Source organism: Passer montanus, unplaced genomic scaffold (assembly GCF_014805655.1).
Source record: "Passer montanus isolate IOZ18808 unplaced genomic scaffold, ASM1480565v1 scaffold2, whole genome shotgun sequence".
In the NCBI taxonomy this organism is placed as follows: Eukaryota; Metazoa; Chordata; class Aves; order Passeriformes; family Passeridae; genus Passer; species Passer montanus.
This window is the reverse complement of record NW_024366591.1, coordinates 9,157,818-9,184,132: the sequence shown is the minus strand read 5'-3', so window position 1 is coordinate 9,184,132 and position 26,315 is coordinate 9,157,818. Positions and strand designations below refer to the sequence as shown.

Genomic DNA, 26,315 nt, shown 5'->3' with positions numbered 1-26,315 from the left:
GAGGGGTGTTAGAAAATATGATGTCCATTACTTCTGAGATTGAGATTTCTAAGCAGCTTTACTTGTTTTGACCTTTCTCCCAATAGGCTAATCCTTAAAAAACATTGATGTTGCTAGTTGCATTAAATTTGTGTGACACCTTAGTATAAGTGGCAAAACCAGAGCAATATGTAACAGAAATTGAATGGCTTTCATCTCTGCTACTGGAACATTAAGGTCTCTCAAGTGGCATACAATAACTGAGAATTGCTTGAAATCAATTTCCTGCTGTCCAAGGGAAACATGAAATTTTCCACTCCCCATATAAGCACTTTGTTGCTTGAAAGTAAACATGCAAATTAAAAAATACTGAAACTGACTGTATTTTTAAAGGACCAGAAAGCACAGAAATGGAGCCATAGTAGCTGAAATGCCAAGAGAATGTACTCATGAAGGATTAGTCAGCGATAACTCCAGTGAAGAGCTGCAGGAAGTTGTGTGGTTTGTATTTTTGAGGGTAACATTTCCTCTACAATATTGTTCTACAAATGTTGGTTGAAAAGTTGTACATGTTTATTTTCATTCAATTTACAGTGAAATAAAATGCCCATTCACTGAATCAGAAGCTTCTGAAGAAGGGCACAAGCTAACAAAAAAACTTACAAAAATTCTGAAATAAGTTTGGAAATTTTTTGATTTAAGCGATTTAGGTGAAATTTGGTTTTTTAATTCCTAATGAATATCAACTAAGTCTATAGTATAAAATAATGGAAGTGAACAAAATCAGCAGAAAATTGTAGCAAAAATTATCCCAGATTGTATTGTACTTGAAAGGTGGTTTTATTTTCATTTCTCACCTCTGTGTGCTCTTGGATTTTGCCTGTCATCCATTTAGAACAAGATTTCTTTTAAAATTTCAGAATGTATCCTAGAAAGCAAAGTCTAATAATGACCCCTTATATTATCCCTTAACTACTCTTGTCTGTGACTGCAGAAAAGGCACTGCTGACCCAAGCTTCACAGCCAAGAAGATACTTTCTTGAAGAGAGGGAGGGGAATTTTACCCTCCACAGACTTACAGTATAGTTTATAGTTATCTTCATAATAAGACCTGAGGAGGAAATATTAAAAATAAATTATAAACCTGAAAATGCTCATGCCAGTTCAGAAGCCTTTTCTCCAAGGAATTTTCTTCCCCCTACTTTTCAGAGTTATAAAGGAATCTGTAAAATTACATGCAGTATTACATGAGGATCCTATACAAAAGCAAAATTTTCTCTGAAGACTCTTCTCAAGACACAAGTGTACAGAGCATCAACTTCATTTTCTTTCTGAGCATGAGAGGCAGGTCTTCAGGATAAATACAAGATACAGTTGTCTTTCAATCTTCTTGCACTCTTAGGTGTCAGCATCTTCATAAGCCTCTCAAGCTCTTTTTATGCTTATGGATTGATGGGCCACTCATTCTTACATGGTTCAGAAGCTGAATCAGTTTCCTGATCCATAAATCTGCAGGTTGTGAACTTTTTTCCTTTGTACACTCCAAAAAAGTGAGCAGAGTACTGAGTTTTGTGATAGATCCTCCCTCTAGAGAGGAAACTGAGCTACTGCAGAACAGTTCTAAGAACATGATTTGCGTCTACTTTTGCATCTCAGAAAATTTCCAGCTCCTTCCATCAGCTCTTTGAAACTCCTCAGACACCCCAGATGAAAAGCCCTTGATGTTTCAGAGTTGTGGAAGGAGGTAACCCTCCTCTGCTCAAGCCAGCAGCCTCCAATTCCAAAGAAACTACAACTGGTTCTCTCCTTGAGAAATGTGGCATTTGCATGGGAGAAAGGGCTACCTGTGGGCTGGGAAAACACAGGGTAGAAAAGGAATCTCCCGACGTCTGCCATGAGCAGCCACATGCCAATCTGCATCTTCTTGGCACGTGGCCACTGACACAGGAGAACTACGAAGCACTCCATAGGCAGCGACAGATGCAGGTGTCCTCCAGCAGTGTCAGCAATGACAAACTCCATCAGAGCTTTGCCTGATGATGCTGGTGTGAACTTGGGGTCCAGAAGCAGGAGAAACAGTAAACACACACCACAGATCCAAAGAGCTGCAATGCCCCTGTTGCACGTGTTGTTGCACCGGTCGGGTCAGGACGTTAAAGCAGATTTCAGCTGCTATGGCTATTTAGTCTCAAGCTCATTTGAATTCCTGAATGGTGTAGCTTTATTTACCTCCCTGGTTTCTACTGGATGTGTGGAGTGGCACATGTGTGGGTCACCCTTGTGCCTCAGCTGTGGGCTATTAGAGCAGCCACCTTTGGTGCTGACTTTTCTTCCATTTGCTGTCAATGTCCCACTCTGGAGTTTACAGCCAACATCCTCCTCAGACCGAAAATAGTAACATAAATACCTAATGGGGTTATTAGCCTTCAATTGCTTCATTCAGAATGGAGGAAAGCAAGGATGATATTAAAAAGAACAGAGAAGAAATATAAGAAAAGAGAGAGATCAGATAGAAATTAATTAATTCTACAAGTAAGCAAAAGGATTATGGCACTGAGGCCATTACACTGCTTAGAGGTTATAAGAAAATGAGATCTATTTGAAGTCACTGAAAAAAACAGAAATGAGAACTGTGGTTGGGGATACTCAAGGTATTTTCAGATTTGCCATATTTAGAAAAATAGACTAGATTTGTGACTAAAAATTGCTAGAAGCCAGGAGAGTCCCTCTGAATAGGATGCTAACCATTATTATTTATGTGTTTGGATGGAATACACAGCTGTTCTTCAGAGGCCATGCAGAAATTTGTTTAGAGTCTGAAGCCCTCAACAAATACAATGCTTCAGAGTGCTCATCTGTGTGTTTTAAAATGTTATATTATTTATATGAAATATTTTATATATTAAAGGTTTTCCTGTGAAGCACCAAAAATCTTTGGCCAGAGTCTGGTTCCACAGAATTAGGAAAACACAAAGCAGTTGCATCTTGTCATTGCTCTGCATGTGTGGGGGGAATGTCAGTGTGGTTTGGATAAGGCTGTTACAGCACACACTGCTCTCCTTCCTAGTGACATTTTTTATGTACTTGTTCTTTTTATTTTATATTTTTATTGCCTACTAAATGGTTTCTTTTGGCTCTGCTTTGTGTGAACCTCAGCGCAAAGAAAACAGTTCTGTTCAGAGAAGCACTTTGCAAACTGCCCTGAGGAGGAGTGAGCTCATGCCTTGCTAGCATATAATGGCTAGCACCATCCTGATCTTGGCTGTGGATCCACAAACAAGGATTTCAACCTTGTCATTGCTGAACACACCCATTTACTTCTTGAAAGGCTGAAAACCAGAAAGGAGCCCTTATTTGTCATGGCAATAACATAGGAACTTTTTGGCACACGACGCAGAACTGCTGAGGTAATAAACTGGAAAACCCATCTGCTGGTCCAAATGCCATACTTGTCTTTTTGGGAACAAAATTACTGAAAGACTAATACAGCATCAACTGTCCCTTCCTTCTCTGCCCAATCTGTGTCAGTGAGGCTTTCACTCAGACGTGCCTCTGATGAAATGGACCCGGACCCCACAAGAATTACCAGCCTGTGTCCAGCCAAGCCCTGTCCTGGATCTGGACCCCACAGGAATTACCAGCCTGTGTCCAGCTGCTGATGGCAGAGGCACCAGGGACATGGCACACGTGAAGAAACCTGTCCCCCAGGACAAGCTGCCACTTTCTTGTCTTGCTCTTCCTGCTCTCCTGATTAACCCACCTTGGATGCATTAGCCATCTACCTTCACTCAGCCTGTAACACAAGTGCAGCTCCCAGCAGTTCAGGAGCAGTCAAAATTAATTAAAGTTTCATTAGTTAAAGCAGTCTGGACCACTCAGGTATAAGTACAGAGCCAAAGTGCTTCTCTATTGCCTTTACGAATCATTGTCGTAAGCTCCTGATTATCTGCACAGATCAGCCAGGACTTTGCCACCCTCTAGGCATACACTGCATTGCGCTTGGTCTGACAAATCTGGGACTTCTTCCTGTGACAAGAAACCATCCATACTGCGTGTTGGTGCAGGGTGATTGGGATTCACTAAGACTCTATCTCTGGAGAGAAAACAGTATAATTACCTGTTGGGAATTACCAGAGCAGATAGAGGAAGAATGCAGATTATTCAGGGTGAAGGTACACTGTCTAGCAAGAGCTCCTGGAAGACTTGCAAAGACAGCCCTTGCTTTGAAGTGGCAGAGACTGACTGATGACAGTAAACTTGAGGTGACTCAGAAACATGGTATCTGGATTTGTCTCAGAAATATGACTGTGACATTTGAATGTGTCAAGTGGAAATGACAACTTTTAACATGGATTTCCCTTAATCGGAATAGATCATGCATTTCATGCTGGAAATGTTCTGGCTGTTATCTGCTTCTGTGCTATTACATTTTGATGTGCCTCTGGTAATGGCTTTAATAAAATGTCTGGAATAGAGCCTGTTAAAGAGTTTCCTTAGATTTAGATGCTCAGATACCATGGGATTGACTGTAGCACAGATTAACATCTTCATTTTATTGCAGAAGATTTCTAAAATAAAACGTAAGAATATTAGGGAAAACCCTCATGTACTACAACCTGATTTAAAGTCACAAAAGTAATTTCTGTTCTTTGACTATTTATAACTAGAGGAGTAAAGCTCCTTCTAGTCTACATCAGTTAAGCATGCAGCATATCCATTCTTACAGCACTCACTTTTGGCTACAATGAAATACCTTTGTGGCACACAGCTGCAGTTTATGGCATCTTCTTGGATTTCATGGGTAGAGAACAGGGACTGTGATTTTCTGAGCGAGACTGGAAGGGCTGTGCAAGTGGCCTCCCTCCTGCTTGTTGGTTCTGAGAGCTGAGCTGCAGTGAGCAGAGCCAAGTAATTGCCAAATATGAAATTACTGGGCTCATTTGTCTTCTACCTTCTACTCCTGTGACATGCTTATTCCTTCCTTCATTTTGGAAAATGACCTTGTGATCCTTGCTTCCAGCATCACACTATTTCCAGAGCAGCTGCACAGAGAGCAGTGAAAAATCTGCTCCCTGCTATTACAGAGTAAAAGCACTATGAGGGAAGGAAGCACAGGGTGTCCTTGCAGCAGGAGCCAGCTCCTGCTGAAACATTGCAGCTTGCCACCTAGGAGAGAACTGGACCTTATCTAGCCATGATTAATGCCTGCCCTGTGGGTGTGCCTGCTCTGTCTTCATTTTAATAACAAATTGTTAAGGTCTGTGACACACTATAATTATAAAATGGCTTTTCTGGCCCTCTCCCAGATCTGTGGCTCCAGAGGCCAACATCAGAACGTGCTACATAATTTGGATCAGATACCCTTTGGTTGCAGTTATGGTTAGTGCAATTGCAGCCATGTGCAGTGGATTGCCTGGGAAATGAAAATGGTTGGGTTTATAGCAGAGAGCATGAAAGGAGGAGGCACAGGGGTGTTCTGAGAGTGGTTAAAAACAGGGGAGACAAGCAGAGTTAGCCAGCCTGTTTCAGTGTGCCTGTGAATCCTTACACATGCATAGCAGGGGGTGTTGAAAAATTTAACAGAATTACTGCTGGGGATTTATCACAGCCTACATACCCTGTAAGCACTTACCTCAGTTTAAGTTCAGACACAGATTAATTTAACCAAATAACTTGTTGGCTTTATCTGGAAAAACACGTTTACATCTTTATAAGACTCTGAGATTTCTTTCAACCTTTTATTTCATAAACTACTTTTGGTTAAGCCAGCCCAGCCAGTCTGAGCTCAGTGTTGCAAGCTTTCTGGGGGAGCTTTGCAGTGAGACTTGTCATTTGCCTGTTTCTCACATTGGGTTTCCTCTGTCACTGTCATTAGTAAGATCTGGACGCCTTATGTCACATTCTGACACAAAATGGGGGAGATTGAGGCATTATGTTGGCAGAAAGCAGATCTCAGACAGAAGAGGAACTGGGCCTTTTGAAAATCCTGAGGTTATTTGCATCTACAAGGATGTTTGTAATTATTTCCCTTCCTGTTCACCTGCCAGGTTCTGCTACTGCATCACATGTTATGTTACTTAGGTTCACAGTGAGCTCCATGAAGAGATGAGAAAAGCATCTCTCTGATGTCCCCATCCTTCTGTCCAGCCTTAGAGTCAAAGAATCATAGAATCACCAAGGTCAAAAAAGGCCTCTAAGATTACCAAGTCCAACCATCAACTTAGCACCATTGCCATGTTCACAAATAAACCACGTTCTCAAGTGCCACAGCCACATTTTTTGAATATATCCAGGAATGGTGACTCCACCACTTCTCTGGGCATCCTGTTCCAATGTTTGACAACCCTTTCCGTGAAAAAATTTTTCCTAATACCTGATCTAAACCTCCCTTGGCACAACTTGAGGCCATTCATTTCCTTCTATCACTTGTTAGCTGGGAGAAGGGTCTGACATCACCTCACTACCACCTTTCACGTACTTTTAGAGAGTGATAAGGTCTTCCCCCAAACATCCTTTTCTCCAGGCTAAATGACCCCAGCTCCCTCAGGTGCTCCTTATGAGACCTGTGCTTCAGACTCTTTCCCAGCTTTGTTGCTCTTCCCTGGACATGGCTTTCCCTTGGCAAGTACTGTGAGACCAAAGCCTCTCCACAGGTTGCTGAGCAGCAGCTGAAGAAGTCAGCCCTCACCAGTTCAATGAAAAATGGCAGGTTTCAGCAGGTATGTGCCTCAGCCTTGATGGCAAACTCTGTGGCATGGGTGCTGTGGTTTTTTCCCTGCTGAAAAAACACCTAGCACAAGCTGGTCCAGATCAGGATTTCCTGAATGCTAATTTCATACAAATGTTAAACAATAGTAATACTTGCATGACTGTGTGAGCTAGAAAAAGCAGACATGGGCTTAGATAATGGAGATTTAATATAGCATGTTTCTAGGAGAGGAAGGGAATTAGAAGTCAATAAATAGAGAACAAAAATACATGAATGAACTGTTCAGCAGGGAAAATGTGTATGGCTTGAGTTAAGCCATAGAGCCCTGAGCCTGGGAGAAAAAGCGAGACATCAAAGATTAAGGCTAAGTCTCCTTATGGCTCATGGCATCTGAAGGACATGTAAGATGACAGATGTGTTAATTAGCTCACTGCATCTCAGGAGCTGAAATAGTTGGTAGGTGGGCTGAGCCATAAACTAAAATAATCCCAGCATGTGAGAGAGGATGAGCAGGCAGCTTCAAGATTATACAAGCAAACAATGTCAACTGTCCAAAAAGAAAACATGGAATAATGTCTTCAAAATACATAGTAAAACACTAATCTATCTACTAATGGTTGCTCTTTGATATTAATATTATTGCTATGCTTGTTCAGTAAAAATATATTTAGCCTTTTCTCTTCATTATCAATAGCATATGTAACAGGGATGAATGTACCACTTTAGGTACATTCATAAGTAAGTTTAGGGTATGTGGTCTATGCATTCTTAAAGGCAGTTTTCATAAATGTGATTTGTGAAATAACAAATAAACTATTATTTTAGTAACTCCCCATATCCATTTTTACTCATGTTCACTGCCAGAGTGAGGTAATTGTATTTTATGTGAGGCTGATATTGAAACTTAGAGCATCCCCAGAGATCTTTGACAATTGAGGTTTGCATGTGTTAGGAAATGGCTCGCAATCACAGTTAAGGTATGCATAAATCATCCTAAAAAGTACACCAACAGACACAAATGATTTGGTGTTGGTAAGGTTGATTAAATTTCTCATCAAGATAATACAAAAAGAATTTGACAAATAATCCATAGACAGCACAAATGAGCAAACTGCAAAAAATGACTAGATTATGCCACCTTCACACTGAAATCCTAGGAGGCTCATACCAAATTAAAAACATCAATTCATATTCAGGTACTAATGCACTGACTTAGTGGGCTGAAGATTGTCACTACCCATAGACTTCAAAAGGAATTATGGATGATCAATTTGGATCTTAAAATAGATGTAGGAAGGTTAAGTACAGTGTCTCTCACACAGGGCATCAGCCATGGTGGGATTTCAGTCCTGGAGAAAGTCAAAAATAGAAGGAGAAGAGGGAGAAGGAGAAGGAGAAGGAGAAGGAGAAGGAGAAGGAGAAGGAGAAGGAGAAGGAGAAGGAGAAGGAGAAGGAGAAGGAGAAGGAGGAGTTTTCTCTGGAAGGTTTGTAGGCAGGTGAGTGCTGGGGGTGCCTTGTCCTCTTCCTGGGGCTTCAGCTCTGCCTGCAGGCAGGGAGGAAGGGGCTTTGGGTGCAGCACCAGGCAGTGCTTTGCAGACAGATGCTTGAGAATGAGAAGCCTTCTTCCTGCTGCAGGAAGGCAGGTGCCAGCTCCCTCAGCAAACAAACTCCAGCCTGATCCTGGAAACTGTGCTTTTCTATCCAGACCCCCAGGGCAAGGTATTTGATGCACAAGGGAATGTTTCCACCCCATTCAACAGCATGACTCCGCATTGATCCTAGAGTTAGAAAGCACAAAATCTGTGGATTCATTTTCCTTTCAACAGTTTGCAGTTTACAGGAGAGCTCCTGATCTGCAGGATGTTCTATGAAGACTGTCAAAAGTAAAACAGCCTGTTACCTCCACAGGAATCCCTGTTCTTGCAGGATAAGGGGGCTCAGGGTGTAGCTGATACCAAATGGTGCCTGTATACACACGTATATAACACACACGTGTGTACAACACCACAAGGAGACATTTCCAACAGCTTTTACTACTGGTTCACCACTCCTTCCAAATGAATCTTTACCGTTCTACCACACCCTTCAGCAGGAATGGAAAACCCAGCAGCAGAACCTCAAAAATGCTACCCAAAATATCCTGACGCCTCACTAAATCTCAGCAACAGAGTCATTCAGAGTCACAGTGCCCTGTGATATCCTTATCTGTCATTCCCTCTCCCCCCAAGGTACCTAACACAAAATCTGGCTCATTTTACTGTAAATGTGCACTAGGGAATCTGCTAAATTTGGCTCTATCAATACTGCACCTACACAACTTGAATAAAGAGCTTCAGTGTTTGAACTCAGCCCTTTCTCAAAACTTAATGCGCTGTGATGAAACTGAAAGGGAGGTTACTCAATAAGCCTAAGCCCTTGAGAGACAGAAAAATGTACTGAACAGTAGTTCATATTGTTACTAATTTTAGCCTGACTTTCTTTACAGATTGTTTCCCAGCAAGAGTGACAAAAGTAGCAATGTGGTTTCAGCTATCTGTTCAGAAACCTGGCGGAGGCAATGTCTGTTTTGCTACCCTAGTCTCTGCTGGATCCCTAGGAGCGAGGGTGCTGCTCCTCTGGCAGGCCCCTGCTACTGCAGGGAAGGATGCAAAGCACTTCATTATGGAAGCTGGGTAAAGCACTCTGAGAGGCACAGGGCTCCAGGTTGCTGGGAACACCAGCTTAGTTATCTCCTAGGGTAGCTGGCTACCTTCCCAGGGCTGGAGAGCTGGTCAGCTTTGCCATAGCCATGTCGGGGTTACCCAGGAGGTACAGCCTGCTGAAATCTCACTGTGACACCACGGATGAGCTGAAGAGCTGCACAGCTGCCTGGTCATGGGGGAGGCAGGTGGCTGTTTTATTGAAGGGATCCCCAGCAGGAATGACAGCTCCTGTTCAAGCAGAAAGACCAGTGGCATGCAGTGGCAGAAACCAGGGGAACCTGGCATTCAGCTGGACACATTTTCCATCTCACTGCAAATCACCTGCTCTTGTTTGTTGTGTAGTGGTGGTCTGGAATGAACAGCTCAGTGTGAGCAGGGGAGAGGCACGACATGTGTTGTGAAGACTGTGACACAGCTATCGGGAATCACTCAGGCACACCGAGGACTACAGGGACACCAGCGTGATTTGTACGAAGTCTAATGGAAAAACCAATTCATTCATTCTTGAAGAAGAAACAAAGCTGCATTAACAAACCTTCTCTGGTCAGTGCTATTTGAATCTTTAATTAGCAGAAAAGGGGAGAACATCAGAACAAGGAGGCAGCTATAAAATTACTCCCTGTGGAGGAGGGATTGACCAGGTAAGCATGCACTTAATCCAGGACATGTCTTTCAGCTGTCTGCACTTTGTCAAGCATGGAGGGACAGTGTTCAAAGGCTTGGGTGAGTTGAGTGTGTGCTAAGGTGCTTATCTGCTGGAGTAGGTTAGATCAGCCATGAGAAGCCAAATTAGATGGCTTGCATCTCACCTGCCAGTGCCACTGTATCTTCAGCCTGTCTGTGCTTGTGGGGATGGATCTGCTTACTTCTTACCTCTGGCAGAGAAGAGAGGCTCCTGAGGAGGGGGAAATGTCTGCTGGAAGCCACACATAGATGTTTAGGGCTGTTTGCAGGATGGGGCACATGTGGCTTTTTGTGGCTCTGACCCTCTAACAAGCTTTGCTCCTCAGGAAGGAGTGCCATTCAGCATCTCTGAAAATCAGCACTGGCACTCCTAAATTTTAGTAATTAGTCAAATTAATTATTAAAGATACAGAAAATAACACCAGCAAGGAATCACCAGGGTTTGCTGGTTATTCTCTTCCCATTTGGTTCCTAAATGTTGCTGGGGATCTGGAAGCCAGTTTCAGGTAACTTACACTAGTCCAGATTCTCATCTTCACCAGAGCTGTGCCAACATGAGATATTTTTGGTTTGAAAAGAGTATAAATGAACTGAGAGTTTGGCTCATGGGTGAGGATTGGATAACATGATGACAGAAGGGCTTTATAAACATTTATTATTCACAATCTCTTCTGCAAATGTGAACACGCCTAGGCAATTATCTTGCTTTAGCTGCAGATGGGCAATTTTGATGCAATTATTATGCACCTTCAGTACTACAAAGCTTTCAGTGCCATTCCTTTTGAAAATGTCTGAATTAAAGGGAATGAAAAAACTAATGAACTATTGCATCTTTTTCCTGTCAGCTGCACAACATCTAGTAGATGCCATTAGTATGCTTCATGTGGAAGAACTGCATGGTCATGGCTGTTAGCCCAAAGGCTTGTAGAAGTTGAAGACAAACCCATCTGTAGCCTTCAGTAGCTGAGTTTCTTGAGGAAGGATAATTTGTTGTTGCACACTCAGATCACGACGTGAGATTGACTTTGTCATCTCTCATATATCCCTAATGAGATGTTTCTACATGTCCCCAAAACCTGTGGTTATTTACTGTTCTGAGCTAGACAAAAGCTTTTTGAGACTCCAGATACCAGCAGCATATTAGTGGAAAGTGTCTGAGGCCACACTGACAAAGAGAACAGTTTGTTTTTAGCACAATTGCTATGGAGGAAACACACTTGTCTCCAGTTTCTCAAAACCACTTGTGTCTGGTTTCTTGCAGCAAACACAGCCGGAAAGCCAGCTGTTTTTTGTTTTGTTTTGTTTTAATCCTTAAAACAAAGCAAAGCTCAAGAAATATAAAGCAGCAGACAAGTTAGTTTGCAACTTGCCAGCCCAAAGTAAAGTCCTCAATTAACTATACATATAACTGGTGCAATTTTCAAGAGCAATTTCCTCATTATGACTCCTGTTCACCTCAAAATAAAGCCAATTCACTGCCTACTTTTGAAAAGACTGCAAGAAATATCTTTAGCAGTTTGGCAAACTTTAGTTGCACATTCATTCTTTTTAAGAAACAAGTCCATTAACACATGAAATAACTCTTGGTGGTATGATTATATCTTCCCTAAGTGGTTCTGAGTGACTTGGACCCCTGTACCTTGGATGGCTGCTGAGCCCAACCAAGCCTAACCTGGTATATTCCAGGCTAAGAGCCAGCAGCCAGCCACAGGACCCTCTACATGAACAATGCTACGAGAAGCAAACTGAAATGACACAGGATTTACTGAGCCCTCTTAGCTCATAGAGCATCTATAAGTACTATCACTCGTGCAAATGTTACGCTTTAGCAGAGCTCATGTACTCTGCTTCCACAACACAGAACATGTGGCCCACCATCTCTGATTCCTAAGCACGCACTCACCACTCTTTGAGGTTCTTCTTGTTTTTCAGACTCCTGACAGCTCACTAGCATACTGAGAGAAACCACTTTCCTTGTTTCAAATACCCCCTTATTGAGCTAGATGTCAATAGCTCTTACCTCACATTCCTCAATCCATGGTTTAGCTCATCTTTATCATACACCCATACAGTTATCTGTCTTACATGCTCAAGAGTACAACTCTGCTAAAAGAATAGATATGGAACTTGGTAAAGCAGAAGACAATGGGAGAGGATCTATCTGGAACTACAGAAGAGCATAGTTTTGCAAATTGTCTGGAAAATCTATGAAATCAATAGAGTTCTTTGATAAATGCTGTAAGACTTTCAGATGGTTGGCCTTAATTGCTAAAAATTCCATGAGCAAGGGCAGGTCTGCATACATATGAACAGAAAGCAGCTGATCATATGTCAGTATGTCACTATATCCTCTTCTGGCACACTGTTTTTCAACACTAAGTTTTTCTATTTCACTTCTCCGGAATCAAAAGACATTTAAAAAAAATATAATGTGGAGGTGAATTTCAGGGTGAATTTCAGGCTGGTCAAAACCTGAGCTCCCCTCTGCAAGACAAAATACGTCTAAATAGTTATTAACTTGATATTTTTAATATTCACTGAGCCAGACACTTTCTGATAGAAATTAGGAAGAAGTTAGTTGCTGTGAGGGTGGTTAGGCACCAGAACAGGGTGTCCAGAGAAGCTGTGATGCCACATCCCTGCAAGTGTTTAGGGTCAGGCTGGATGGGGCTTTGAGCAATCTGGTCTAGTAGGAGGTGTCCCTGCCCAAGGTGGGAGAGTTGGAACTAGATGATCTTTAAGATCTCTGCCACTCTGTGACAAAATCAGCATTCTGTCATGGGGCTCAGTAGAATTATTCTAGATAGGGCAAGTGCTGCATGTACCCATCACATTTAATATAGAGAACTTCATTAAAAACTGAAAATGCTAGATGAAAATTTATTTGATTATTAAAAATAAGTTAAGCTCTTATTTTAGTGGCTTAATACAATTTCTTTTGAAATTTCATGGTTAATAAAAAATAAATCAAATGCTCATTTGAGTCTACATCTCCTTGCCTGAGGAGAGAAAAACCTTTAAGAAGACTCTGGTAAAAAGGGGCAAGCAGAAGCAGAATGGGTATATTCATGGCAATATGTTCTGGTATGTGTAATTTTGGGATATCCTAGAGACAGCACAATAAAATATGCAATAAAGCATACCTAAATTTAATAACAGTTATGCCTCTATGTCTGCAGACCACTAATCATTACCAAAATTAAAAGGTAGATCTGATGTGGCTCTGCACTGAGCAGGTTGGACTAGAGCTGCCTCCCCAGGTACCCAGCAGCTGGAATTACACCATGATTCTATGACCTGATATTCAGGGATCATGGTGAGATGGTCTAACAAGACCACCACTTGTTAGATGGAAAAAATATTACAGACAACATTACAGAGCTGTGGTTTCATTTTTCCTCCAGTCACTCTTCAGAGGTACTGAAAGTAGAGGTGAGATTCCTGCTATTTTCTAGTGTCCTATTGAATATGAGGTTTTCATATTGGAAGAATTATCCTTCTGTACTTGGAAATCTATATGTACTCCAGACTAGTGAAGAAAGCTGCAGTTCCAGTGCAGAAAAGGAAAAATAAAATTTTCAGTTGGCCTTGGCTAGCCTCTGTAGTAGATACAGTGAAGAGAATAACATTTAAAAATGCAGTATTTTGGTGAAGCAAAACATTTTTTCAGATGCAATGCAAGGCCAAATGCCAGATGATGTAGAGGAAAAATACATAGAGTCCTCCTCTAGCAAATGGACCTGGATTAATACCATCCAAGGTGCCTCATCTTAGCAATGTAAACATGAGGGTTAATAATACTGTGTCGCTGAAGGGGCACTCGGGTGCTTGAAGGGACTTGAGATCCCTGAGGCTTAACAGTTGAGGAGGCTGAAAGAGATGGGGGATGTCATCCTTCACATAAGGCTTCCAGTGGCCCACTCCCCCAGTGGGAATCTAGATGTTTCACTCAGGCAGTGGAAGATATTGAAGATATGAAGTCTCCAACTGCTTGTGAAACAAACAGCTTCAGTAAATGAGTAAGCAGCTCCCAGCTCCAAAGAGAAGGGACACAATTAATAAATTAAAAAAACAAAAGCAACCAACACCAGCTCTAGGTGGGGAAGAGCTCAGTTGGAGATATGAGGAACAGGGAACAGATGAGGCAGCCACAGGAGACTTAGTGTAGGCTTGCTTAGCCAAGAAACTCAAATTATATGGCAATGACCATGAAGCCATAAAGTAAAGGAGGCTCTTTTCTTTAAACTCACTGAGGTGCAGCCCTGACCCCAAGGACTGGTAAACAAAGCAACAGGAGGGTTTTTTCCTTTTCTACAGTCAGGATGAAGATAAGCAGTCTTCATTAACTGTAACCCAAAGCAGGTGAACAAGGTAACAAAACCATATCTTGTTTGCCTTCCCCATTTTTAAATCGGATTATCGGGCAAAAAGCTACTATTTGGAAAGGTGTTTTAGCACTGGAAAACACAAAATGGTTGTATATGAGTGTGTGAACACATATATGAACCTGTGTGCCCATCAGCTCATACCTTAACATTATTTCCCTCAAAAAGCTCTCATGGAGGTTCACAGACAACACTATGTAGCTGTAGGGTTTTTCAGTTTATGACACCCTGTTCATATACCCCTGTTGCCAGCCTCCTTTGGCTATTTGTCCCTTTTTACAACTTATAGCTTTGTCTAGCAAGCAAGGGTGGCCAGCTCTGGAGACCTGGACTGAACAGGATCCTCAGCCAGGTACATGTGCATTTATATGAGGCTGCCTTTTCATACAAACACAAACTATCCTGGGAAATCTGGACACAGTCCATAACCACTAGGCAGCTGGACAAATAGGTTTTTTCCACTTCTGTAGTACTGTCAGCCTCCAACACTTCTCACTGTATCATCCATCTTTATTGAGAGCTGTTAATTATAGCTACAAAGTCTGCTGCCATACATGCACTTTCCTTTTTTAAAGCAGCTTTAAAGGTAGATGCCTTCAAGGTATTTTGACACAGATCTGGGCTGGAAAAAAACAAAAGCAGAATTCCTTATCACTCCTTCTTGGGTTTTGTAGTTATTTTGGTTGCTTTTGTAAACATCACGGAGAATCTATCTAGGACAGTCTCCATTTAATGAGTTTGTGCACTGGGGGTCAAGGTACTTGGTGTGGTGACCAAGGTAAACAACATTCTGCAAAAAGGCCACCTGTGAAACCTTCTTCCATGTTATCACGATTGGAAAAACAGCAAATCCATGCTCACATCAGCTTTCTGCTTCTTCCTCCATGCAGTAAGCACAATCTCATGCTCTTTTCCCAGTCCTTTTTTTTCCTTTGCCAGCCAAAAAATACAGCTACTTTTCTGTCTGTGTGTGCAGGTCATGCCTGAAGGCAGGAAAGGGAAGAGGTGACCTGAGGTCCCTTCAGCCTGACTTGGTTTTGTCCCACGGTCTTAGTGAGTGCAAAGAGGTCAGATCATCTTGGGTGGGACCAGCAGAGACAGATTTTCTCTTGAGGTCTCCTGAGAAAAGCCCTAGCAGTGTGGGAGCTTAGCAGCTTGCTTAACTAACCAGAGGCAGTGTTAATTAAATGCAGTTTAACTACTGACCAGAGAGATCATTCGGTGCTGCAAGACACAACATTTTTTTCCAAGCAAAAGCCATTACATAAATACATTGTTTCATAGCACATGCCCTGTCTGCAGGTAACAAGAACAATTATTTCTCCTTCTAGTCCTTGCCTCAAGCAGTGTTACCTCATAGGAGGCAGATAATATAATTATTTTGAAGCATCTGTTCAAGCCACAGCAGAGGAGACAAAAGTAATGGAACTACAACACAAAATTACAGGACATTACTTAATTCAATCATCCTTGGAATGATTTTGCAAACCAGGCTCAACATTAAAGAATGTGGGTCTGTCCTGATCAGGCAGTAGCCAATTTTTATTCTCAATTAGCATTCACTGAAGTCCAAAAGCCCAGAAGAGGTGATTTGCAAGAGATGAAGGCTCTTCAGATTAAAGGAAAGCTTTTCACAGGACACAAATGTTTAGCTCTTTTTAGAACATCACAGTCTGAAAAACAAATGCAAACTCCAAGTATAATCTGTGAGGTTAAATTAGAAAGGACTGGTGTCCTAAAGAAGGACCCATGACCATTTTCTCACAAAAGTTAAAACATGAGTTCTCAGAGACAGTGTTAGCTACCTGAATAGAAGGAATTAGCAAATTAGTCAAACAGAATTTTAAAATAAATCTCTCAAAGGTATTTCCAGGAGGTTTAGAAAGGGAGGTAAGCATATAAATGCCACCTTACATTCCTGTAAGCCTGCCCACCGTGCAGGCTTACCAATGTGAGAGCTACCTCCAGAGAAGATAGGACTGGACCATTAATTTTGTGGCTTTCTGCCAGCCACTCACATCAAGAGTCTGATGCAGGTACCAAGCTCCATACCATGCACTTGAGGGAGAAAAAAACTATCACCTTCACCATGCTCCAGGAGCAGTTTTTTAAGCTTTTCAATGGAAGGCATCAAGAGGAGCAGCATCTCAAGTCTAGTTAGGTGCCTAAATCTGGGATGGTGGAAGGCTCCCACTAGCAGCCAGTTTGACCACAGCCTTTTCTCTTTCTCCTCACCCTTTTCTGCTGTTTACCTTACATGTCTGACATTTGTGTTTCTGCTGTAGGTTTTGCTCTCCCTCTGAGTTCTGTGGGGAAACCAGACATTCAGCTCCAAGCTGGCAGTGCTGGAATATGCAGTGTGACACTGAGAAGCCAGCTGTGGCACATTTCTTCCCTAATCCAGCCCCTGGCACTGTCTTCAGAAGAGACTGATGTGAACAGGAGTCTCCTCTACAAAAACTCTGGAGCTCTTATTTTCTCAGGAACAGGCAGCCTGTAGAGCATATTTTTGAGAGATGGCTGAGAAAATTTTGTTTCAGAGGGCATAAAGACCATGACACCATGACATTAATTTTAATCACCTAAGAACACAAATCTCCCCAAAGAAGCAGCTGAAACCACGACTCATGCAATCATCTGGCCATAGTGCAGCATAGCTGTATTATGTCAAGGCAGCAGCGAGAAGCCACCTCCAGAACCCCTGTGGGGTGACAGCACACCAACCCCACCGCCCATGGGGACACATTTTCCTCTTCAAAAGGCAAGAAGCAGCAGCTACTGCAGGTTTCACCAGGAAGTGGTAACTACTTGACTTGACAAACAGAAGTTAACAACAGCATCACCCTGACCTCTGTGGCTTGGGCTTCAGCTGAGCGAAGCCCTAAGGGATGCTCCACGACCCAGCTTGATGCCACAAGGACAGCAGGGTGGACACTGGATACGCAACCACCAGCACCACCACAACCACAAACGCCATGCTGCTCCAGCAGAAGGCTTCACTACTACTGCTGCTTGCTCTTTGTAAAATTTGGCCTTGTCTTCAGCCAGGACCTCAGGCAGAAAAGTGCATATTCACTGGAAATAGTCAGAGAAGTGATACAGTGGTCCATCAATAACACAACACCTCCAGCACCTCTCATATATCTGCAGGAGAGATATAGATGACTACAAGTATCATAAACCTCTTGTACAATATCCACATCTTCTTTTAATTAATTATTCTGATACCAAGCACAAAGGTGCTTGTAGACAGATGACTGTAGAGATCAAACTGATCTCTTGGTGTAGACATCAAACTGATTTAATCTGGAGTTACTCCAGTCTCTGTCAAACTCAGCTAAGAATCAGACGCTTTATCTTTTAATTTCAATGGTTTATTTTGTTTCTTGGTTGTTTTTTAATTTTTATTTTCCCCAAGAAGCTAATGTGAACTTGAAATGTAAAGTGATTTTATTTTGAGGAGCACAAAGTAAATAGGTATTATTTTAAGGATAATGTTCTGAATTAGACAAATAGCGTTTATAAACTGAAGTTTTTTGAAAGAAAGCATGCTTCATTGGATGACATTTGCTAAAAACACTTCCATTTGTCATGTCTTGATGCCTCCACAGCTTATTTATGACACTCTTAATGCTGTCTGCTCTGGTGGTGAAGCTCCCATCTAAGTAGTAATATAAATCAGCAGGATGCCAAAAGTTAACCACACTGCAACATTTTAATGTTGCTGGGTAAGAGAGACTCACGAACACAAACCACTAAAAAATCAATACTAAAATAGCATCCAGTCATGCCAAATGGCTCTGACCTTCTTTCCCCTTAGAGCTTCATCATGGCCAGGGGTTTGGTTAGCAGTGGGGTCCTGTGCCTGCTGCAGAAAAGGAGGGCAGTACCCATGGTGCAGTGAATTGCACTTCATACGAGTCAGACTAATGGACTCAGCTCCTTGTACTACTGGGGGTGATGGCTGGAGTCCCATCCTTTCCATCATAGCAGAAATACCTGTGAAACACATTTAGAAACTGGCCCACATTCTCCTGGATCTCAAGCGAAGCTATGGCACTGAAACTTTGTGGCCCCTGAAGAACCAAATCTCGATTCTGAGCCCATGGGCATATAGATCAAAAGTGATTTTTGTGAACTCTGTATGTTGGTATGGTATAAAAGAGTGAGTGAGATCTACTATGCTTGTCCTCTATTGTTGTTGCACCAGTATTTTGATTCAGTTTCAAATACACCACAATACTTAAGTATATATACCTTTTCTGTATTTTCAAAGAAAAATCTTCAAATTCTGGAAGACTAGTGGCAGATAATTTGGGGGTAATATAGAGACAAAACTCTGAATCAGTGAAAAAGAGCATTCTAAAACATGTTAAAATATGGTTTGCAGATCAGTGCAGGGACTGCACTGTGATGATTCTTTCATTCACCCAACACATCAGGTGCATTCAAGGTTTCAGAAGAGATTTAGTTCTAGCTTCTGGTGTTTTCTTTAGTCCTAAATATTTATGAAATAAAAAATCAAGACCTAAGTTTTAAATAAATAAATAATCCTGCAAATCATTCCTGAAAGTCCCTTCCTTCTCAAAAAAGTCATTAGATAAGACTATACCATGAAAATAAACAAGCTTTCTGTGGTATTTTTCTAAAATGTGAACAAACCCCTCTATTATTCCTCCCATCTGGAACACAGAGGGTGAATCTTTATAAAAGGCGTGTTTTCTGCCCAGAGATACACAAAGCTAAGCAATATCTTGCAGAGATTTTAATTTAATCTTTCATGTAGCCAGGGAGTTTTAAGCCCTAGTGCTTTTAATTTATGTTACCTCATAAATTAATAATGCAGGTATGATGGAGGATAGCTCATCAGATTAAATGTGTCATTTTATAAAGCAGTTTGGGGAAGCAAAAAGTATGAAGTACTCCTAAATGATGCATTAGGTGCACAAATCATTATATCTGTTATTTCTGGACTGGACAATGGTTGAGATGAATAATAATTTAGTTACAGTAATTTTATTTTAAGCTAGTGAGCACTTGCACAAGAAGTAGGAGAGTGATGCTCTTCCGTGGTTTTCCAGAGCTCTCTGTATCACTTCCATGCAGGCAGTCCTGTGCCATGACATCCTTGGTGGCAACCATGGGAGAAGTTCTCCCTGAGCAGTCTACACTTGGGCACAACCCTGGCAGCATTTGATGGAGCTTATCAGGGAGTATAGAGCAGCTGGAAGTGAATGCATGAGTTCTGGTTTGCTGTGAAGAGTGACTCTCTCCCCATGGTGTGGACATGCTGATGGTCTACTTCAGCTAAAACAGCAAGTTCCTTACCATGCAATATGGTTCAATCATAAGTCCTTAATACTTCACATTGGGGCCTAATACTCAAAATCTGATAAAGAAACTGAATAAACCTGCTCTAATACTCAATGTGTCACTAGCAAATTTACTACTATTATACATGGTATAAAAAGGGAAAAAAAATCTGTTTTTCTGTCATAAACGAGCCAAAACCGATTTATGTCCATGAAGGTATGTTCTTCTTGTGAGACTACAAAACATAAAAACTCAGGTATTTACAGCATAGCATACATACTGGTGCAATGCAACAGGAATAAAAAAACTGTAATAAACCATATAATCTGTGCAGGAGGGACTGCACTCTATTCCCTTTTGTGTATTTTTCCTGGTGGTTGCTGTTTTTACATGCCCTCTGACTGTACCGGGAGGTACCCAAAGCACACGTGCTGGATCCATTGCCCTCAGGAAGGGGCAGTGTGAAAGCTCTGCCCGTGCCAGGGGGAGGGGAGGCAGAGCAGCCCAGTCCTGCTGAGGTGGATGGGCAGGTGTCCTGGGGGAGCTTTGCTGCCAAAAAACATTAGGTACCTAATGTTGGATGGATTTTAGCAGCCTGTGTAGGCAAGATCTGAGAACCCCTTCCTTTTCTACTTCACTGCTAAGGTGACTTAGACATCATATTTCCACCTTTTCCCACTATTGCCTTTTAATTTATCTTGTTCCAAATTCCTGCCAGAGGGCTCAGATAAGATGTAAAATATAGATGAAAGTGAAGGATAAAAGAAGTAGAAAGTGACTATGCCAGTTTCTTTACAGTTCTAGGTCAGAATTATCTTATTTTAACTACCCAGAAGTCTGTGAAATACCTCCCCAATGTGTCCAACCTCGCCTGGACTGCAAGGTTTCCTGAGGATGGTGATGCCTCATATAGAGCTGCAAAGTCTCTGTGTATCTCTTTATATATCTGCACACATATGTAACATGGAAAAAAAAAGGAATAATTATGAGAGGAGGCTGGACTGTAATGCCTGGGTTTACTGATGTATAAAGGTGACATCTCAGCTGTAATAGAGCAAGCAGGTGAACAGTGGATAATTTCACAGTAACTCCTGGTGCAGCACCACCAAAAGGCCTCAGTGTAGATAGGTGACATGCTGAGGCAGACAATTTGTAAACACGTGGCAAGGGGGAGTTCTCCCTCCTTCCTGAAGGACTGGCTTCTCCAAAAGAATAGGAAGTACAAGGAAATCAGAGGTCTTCAGCGACTTGCTCCAAACCACAGAACAAATCTGCAGCAAAGCTGGGAGGCACACATCTTCTGTGACACGCAGAAAAACCTCTCTAAGTTAACTCTATTCAGTGTGCTTGTCAGACACACAAACGCACTCTTTATGAAGCCTGGGCAAGCCTACTGCTAATGATGTCCCCTTGCATCCCAAACAGCCTGCAGGGCTTGCACCTGCTCTTCAATTCAGCCCTCATTTAATTAATGAAAGACATGAAACTACCAACTGTATCAATTTACTGCAGCAATGTGTACAGTGCTCTGGGTTTTTAACCCCAGGGATCTGGCAAACCACAACGGCTCATCCCAGAATTCAGCACTATTTAAAACATTATCTGAGAGCAGCTGGGAAGAAAAGTACTTAAAACCAAAGAAACAAAAAGCTATTTGCTTTTAGGCTGGGATTTGTTGCTGGTTTTAGATTAAGCTGTAGCTTTCTGTAACCTCCATACTCCTCTTATTTCTGTATTTGCTGTGAACAAATACAACCTGAAGACTGAAGCTCAGGAAACATGGCACTTATGAAAATGCCTTTAGAACTTCTAGATCCTGCTCTAGAACCTGCAGTGAATGGTCATATCCATTATCTGCATCCCTCACACTATTTAAAAAATGAAGAAGCTGTAATGACAGCTAATCAGTAACATTTCTTAGCCCTAATCATCTGAGGTAGAGCATTTCCTGCATAACTTGGTTTCTTAGATTTTTCTTGTAGTAAGTTTCCACCTTGCTGCTGTGCAGCTGGGAGCTGAGAAATGTGTACTTCTTACTGTTTACTTTTCTGAGCTACTTCATTAAAAGTCTATGAGCCCCACTGTGTAACAGAAGGGGAAAAGGTTGTTCACATCCTTCCACGTATCAGGGAAGCTCTCTGACATGGGACATCTTGATGGCTGAGTCATCCCATCTGTCCCAGACACCTCTCAGGCCAAAATGAGCAGAGCAGAGCTGAGGGAGTGCTCAGGGAGAGGCAGTCTTCAAGCAGGCAGAGCATCCTCAGCCTCTCCCGGAGGACGAGCACTCAGGGCTTGCTACGAGCGGCTCAGCTTTGCGGGTTTGGCTTGCTCTGAAGACAAGGTGTGCTGAAGACAAAGTGCTGCCTTTGGTTATGACTGCGCTTCCTCCCGGAAATAAACATAGCAGCTCAAGTTTAACTGGGATCAGAGCTTGGCCTTTGATGTCAAGGGCGTAGTGCCAGGAAAATACTGCAGCACTTTTTACTCAGCTATTCAAGGCTCTGCTCTAGTCCTGAGCTTGGAAAAGCTTACTTAGAGAGCTTACTTAGCTTGCTCAGAGACTGACACAGAAGTCAGTCATGGGTAGAGGAGAGAGATATTAATTAAAAAAAAACATATATGCAGAAAACTCTGGATAAATAATTGCAGAAAATGCAGACTTTCCTTACATGACTTGCATGTGTTGGAAATAAATCTGGATTTCTTACTGCTGGAGTAAAATTATATTAGGAATAATAACAGCACCTAGCACAGGACACGCAATGAACTCAGACCATCCTTTAACAAACCTGGAGACAAAAGCAAACACAAGTTTGATGTAACGGACTGATTTGAACAAAATGTCTGTGAAACGCAGAGCAGCATGCAAGAGCTCCAGGATTAAAAACCAAAAGCTCCATACCTGTATCTTTGCTTTGGAGACTGCTTTTCAGCTGACTTAAAAACATGTCCAAGATAATACAAAGGAAAGAATAAAAAGTTCCAGTTTGTTGCAAACCACGTTAGAGTGAAGGGTGCATCGAATTTCTTAAAGGTCAGTTTTGCTAGCTGGGTTGAACCCGACCAAGAGGAGCAGACACCCAGGACCACGGCCACACCCCAGAAGATCTTCTTGAGTTGCGTCACGGAACATTTCCAGCAGCAGCGGTTCACCCTTCCACTGCCTTCCGCCCCAGCTTGCATCTGTGCTTCGGCTGGGGCTGGAGACTCCCGGGAGCGCTCATCCCCTGAGGAGAAGAAAACACATGGCTTACTAAGGAAATCCATCCTGTATTTTACTTTTCAAATCTTAGGCCCGTCTGAAGTCACGTGCAAAGGAACCCACCGGATCTTGCCACAAAATGTCCTTTGTTTTTAGATCATTGCAAAGCCTCTGGTTGAACTGAGGCATAATTAGAATGCAAATAACAATTATCGCCTCTAGATTTAGAAGCCCTTGGGTAAAATGGAAGTGAAAATTACATGTTGCTTTGATGTACATAGAAAGGCTTAACACACCACTTAAACTCGTGCTGTTAGGATGTGTAAATGAATGAAAAATGTGGTCTTGAGTTTGATAAAGCAGCAAAAGGAATTATAACAACACTTGAAATTGTTATTGTCTCGGAAAATGCAGAAATGGCCAGTTTACGGAACATGGTGTTTCTTAAAAGAGAAGGAGGGCAACATATTTCATCCTGAAGTTAAGCAAAATCACTGCAACTTAAATAGCATGATTAATACTGAATTGGATCACCAGGCACTTCAGTGATCCCCAAAAAAACAAGTCCCCTGTGGCTGTAGCCAGATAGCAAAAAGTAGATCAAACCACATGCTTCCCTGAAGTCCATCTCTGACCAGGCAAGCCTAACTTTTTTTAGTTCAAGTCCTGCACAAAGACTGGACTGGAGCTTTGCCCCATGATAACTAAACCTAGCACGCTGCTGGATATTTGTCACCAAAAAACCTTGCCCCTTCACCCCTCAAACGTGAATTGTTACATCCCTGCTATCCTACAGCTGTCAGTCGACAATGTATGCAGCTTGTGAATGAATGAGCAAAGAAAGGTTAGCTGGTTGAGTTCTCAGAGAGATCAAAACGTGCTGGCAGACCTCAGCAGCAGGCCACTGCCTTCAGGGCCTTCTACCTGCCTTCCTTAAGTTCACCCCATTCAACATCTGCTGAAGTTGCCAGTCACCCACACACAACACTCAGCAGTGATTTCTCTAAGAGGCTGACTGCAGTTTAGTTGGCCCATTCACCTAAAGCAGGAAGTAACAGTAGTTCACATTGAAATCCAGGGATCTACAACTTTTGCCAAACGTTTATAAATATTCAAGGCAGACTAAGAAAGGTCCACATTAAAAAAAAAAATAAAAAAATCCTTCCTTATCCTGGTGTGAATTCCTATGCGGAATGGAAAGTCTCTTATTTCAAGCTAACCTATATTTGTATAGGTGACCTAATACATTATGAAAGAAAATGTTTCTTTCTAAACAACTATTTAGTTATTTTTCTACAGATAAGAAATGCATGATCTGAGCTAAAAGTACCATTAGGTTGCCTGGTAAAGCTGTATTTTATAATAAGAAGGATTGTAGCCTCTGTTTGATGGCCTGATATCTAACAAGAATGTACATCAGCAAAGATATAAACATCTAGCCTTTTTGTGTAGCTTCCAAAGATCTGATCTCTCCACTTATTTCAGTTTTCAATAGAAGATTGTGTGGGCAGCCTCCTACATAACAAGAGATGCACCAGCAAGCAAATGAATTGTCCAAAGTCAATGTGACCTTGTATTAAACACATAATGGAAAGGTTACAAGCCACCTGCGAAATGTTTGAATTGAAAAACACATTGCCTGTGAACACTCAGCTCATTCAAAATAATTCTGACATATTTTCTTAGTAATACTTTGCTTGTAACTAATGCTTCTTGCCTCACTTGCTGCACAGACCAGTGTCAGGGTTCAGTTTACACCAAACAAGGGTAGACTCATTTCTTTTGACTTCACCATGTAATGGGCAGTTGCTGGCGCCCTCTTTGCTGTCCACCACACAGGTCCTAGAATGATTACTAAATTTTTCCTTTCCACTCAAGATTTTCTTCTGGGCATTGTCACTGCAACACCAAACAATTCACACATCATACCAAACTTCACCATCCTTCTTCCCTTGGACCACTGGGTTTCTGCACACAGCAAAAAACAAATTCAGGAAGCCAGCATGCCAAATGAGAGCTTAAGAGGAGTTTGTGTCTCTGTGTCAATGCAACTTCACTCAGAGTTTATGTAGTTTTACAGAGAGGTAGGCAAAAATAGTCCTCCTTCTTGAGATAGCCTGTGGGGTAGCTGCCATTTGCACCATTCTGCAGTTACTCCCCAGGGAAACAGGAAATCAGGATTTAAACCACTCCTGCTGAAGATATTTAACATTAGGGAATGTGCCTAAAGCCACTAGGATATATGAGATTTTAAGATGAGTAGGTGCTCTGAATCACAACACTGAAGCAGTGTTATTTTTTCCTAAAATGAGAATCAATCACAACTGTCTGATGCACCAGACACTCAACATCTGGCAGCACAGTGCTGACAGACAGCCCAGTACAGACACTGCGGTGAAGATCTTCCCCCCACGAAGGGCTGCAGCCACCTGCCCAGGTCCCCATTGTACTGTGCACGTACACTAGAGTCAGCAGTTCATCTGGACAGCTTGCATGAATATCACTGCCTTCTACTCTGTTCCATGGCCATTGCTCCCGAAAGCTGAAGTTGCTGATGTTTTCGCTGCTACATAGGCAGAATTACTTGTCCAGGTATATCTAATTTTGTGTTAAACCCACCAACAGAAACATTTGCTTTCAGCAAGAGACAATACCGCGTGTATAACTTCTAAAATGAACTTGCACCTGAAAGGTTAACTTTCTAGGGATGTTCATTCTTTTGATGCATTTACAGACTGGAGGGACTAAAAACTTGCCCAGGCACAATGGATTTCACAATGATAGGGGTAACAATCACTGCCTGATGACTAACAGCTACAAGCTGAGATTTATAATATCTGTCAGTATCTGAAGGATCTGTCAGTGAAACTTTATTGTGTCCTCATGGTGGTTTGTGCTGCTGGAGAGTTAGATGCCAAACGGGCACAGACTCTTCCAGTGGATGTACCACTGACCTGAAGGATACCTGTGACTTAATCTGCCCCCAAAAACCAGATTTTCTTTGGAGAGGGTGGACCCTACAGATGATTGAAACTCATGTGGTCTCATCCTCTCATTTACTGTGGAGGGCACTTGCCTGCCAGCTGGAAAACACAAAATCCAGAGCTGTAGTTTTCCTTGTCTTGTCCCTATGTCTCTGCTGGGGACATTTTCCTCACCCAAATCACAAGTGCACAGATGGGGTGACGCTAAATCCACACATGGCTGAAAAGCTTCTCTCTCTCTCTAACACTGCAAAAGAGTCAGCTGGCAACAGAATGCACATGAATTTAAAGATAGGAAATTGTCTTTTTAGAATCGATGAGGCAGGACATTGAAGAATTTTAGTTCTGCAGACT

General features: G+C 42.0%; 1 protein-coding gene across 2 annotated transcripts in view; it reads right to left on the bottom strand.

The window, feature by feature from the left end:
- SLC35F3 (solute carrier family 35 member F3) overlaps positions 1–26,315 on the bottom strand; it is a 173,577-nt gene that overhangs the window by 23,649 nt on the left and 123,613 nt on the right. For both annotated transcript variants that reach the window (XM_039707720.1, XM_039707721.1), the window contains one exon: positions 22,678–23,002. In XM_039707720.1, coding sequence (XP_039563654.1) covers positions 22,678–23,002 — 325 coding nt within the window. The remainder of the gene's footprint in view (positions 1–22,677; positions 23,003–26,315) is intronic.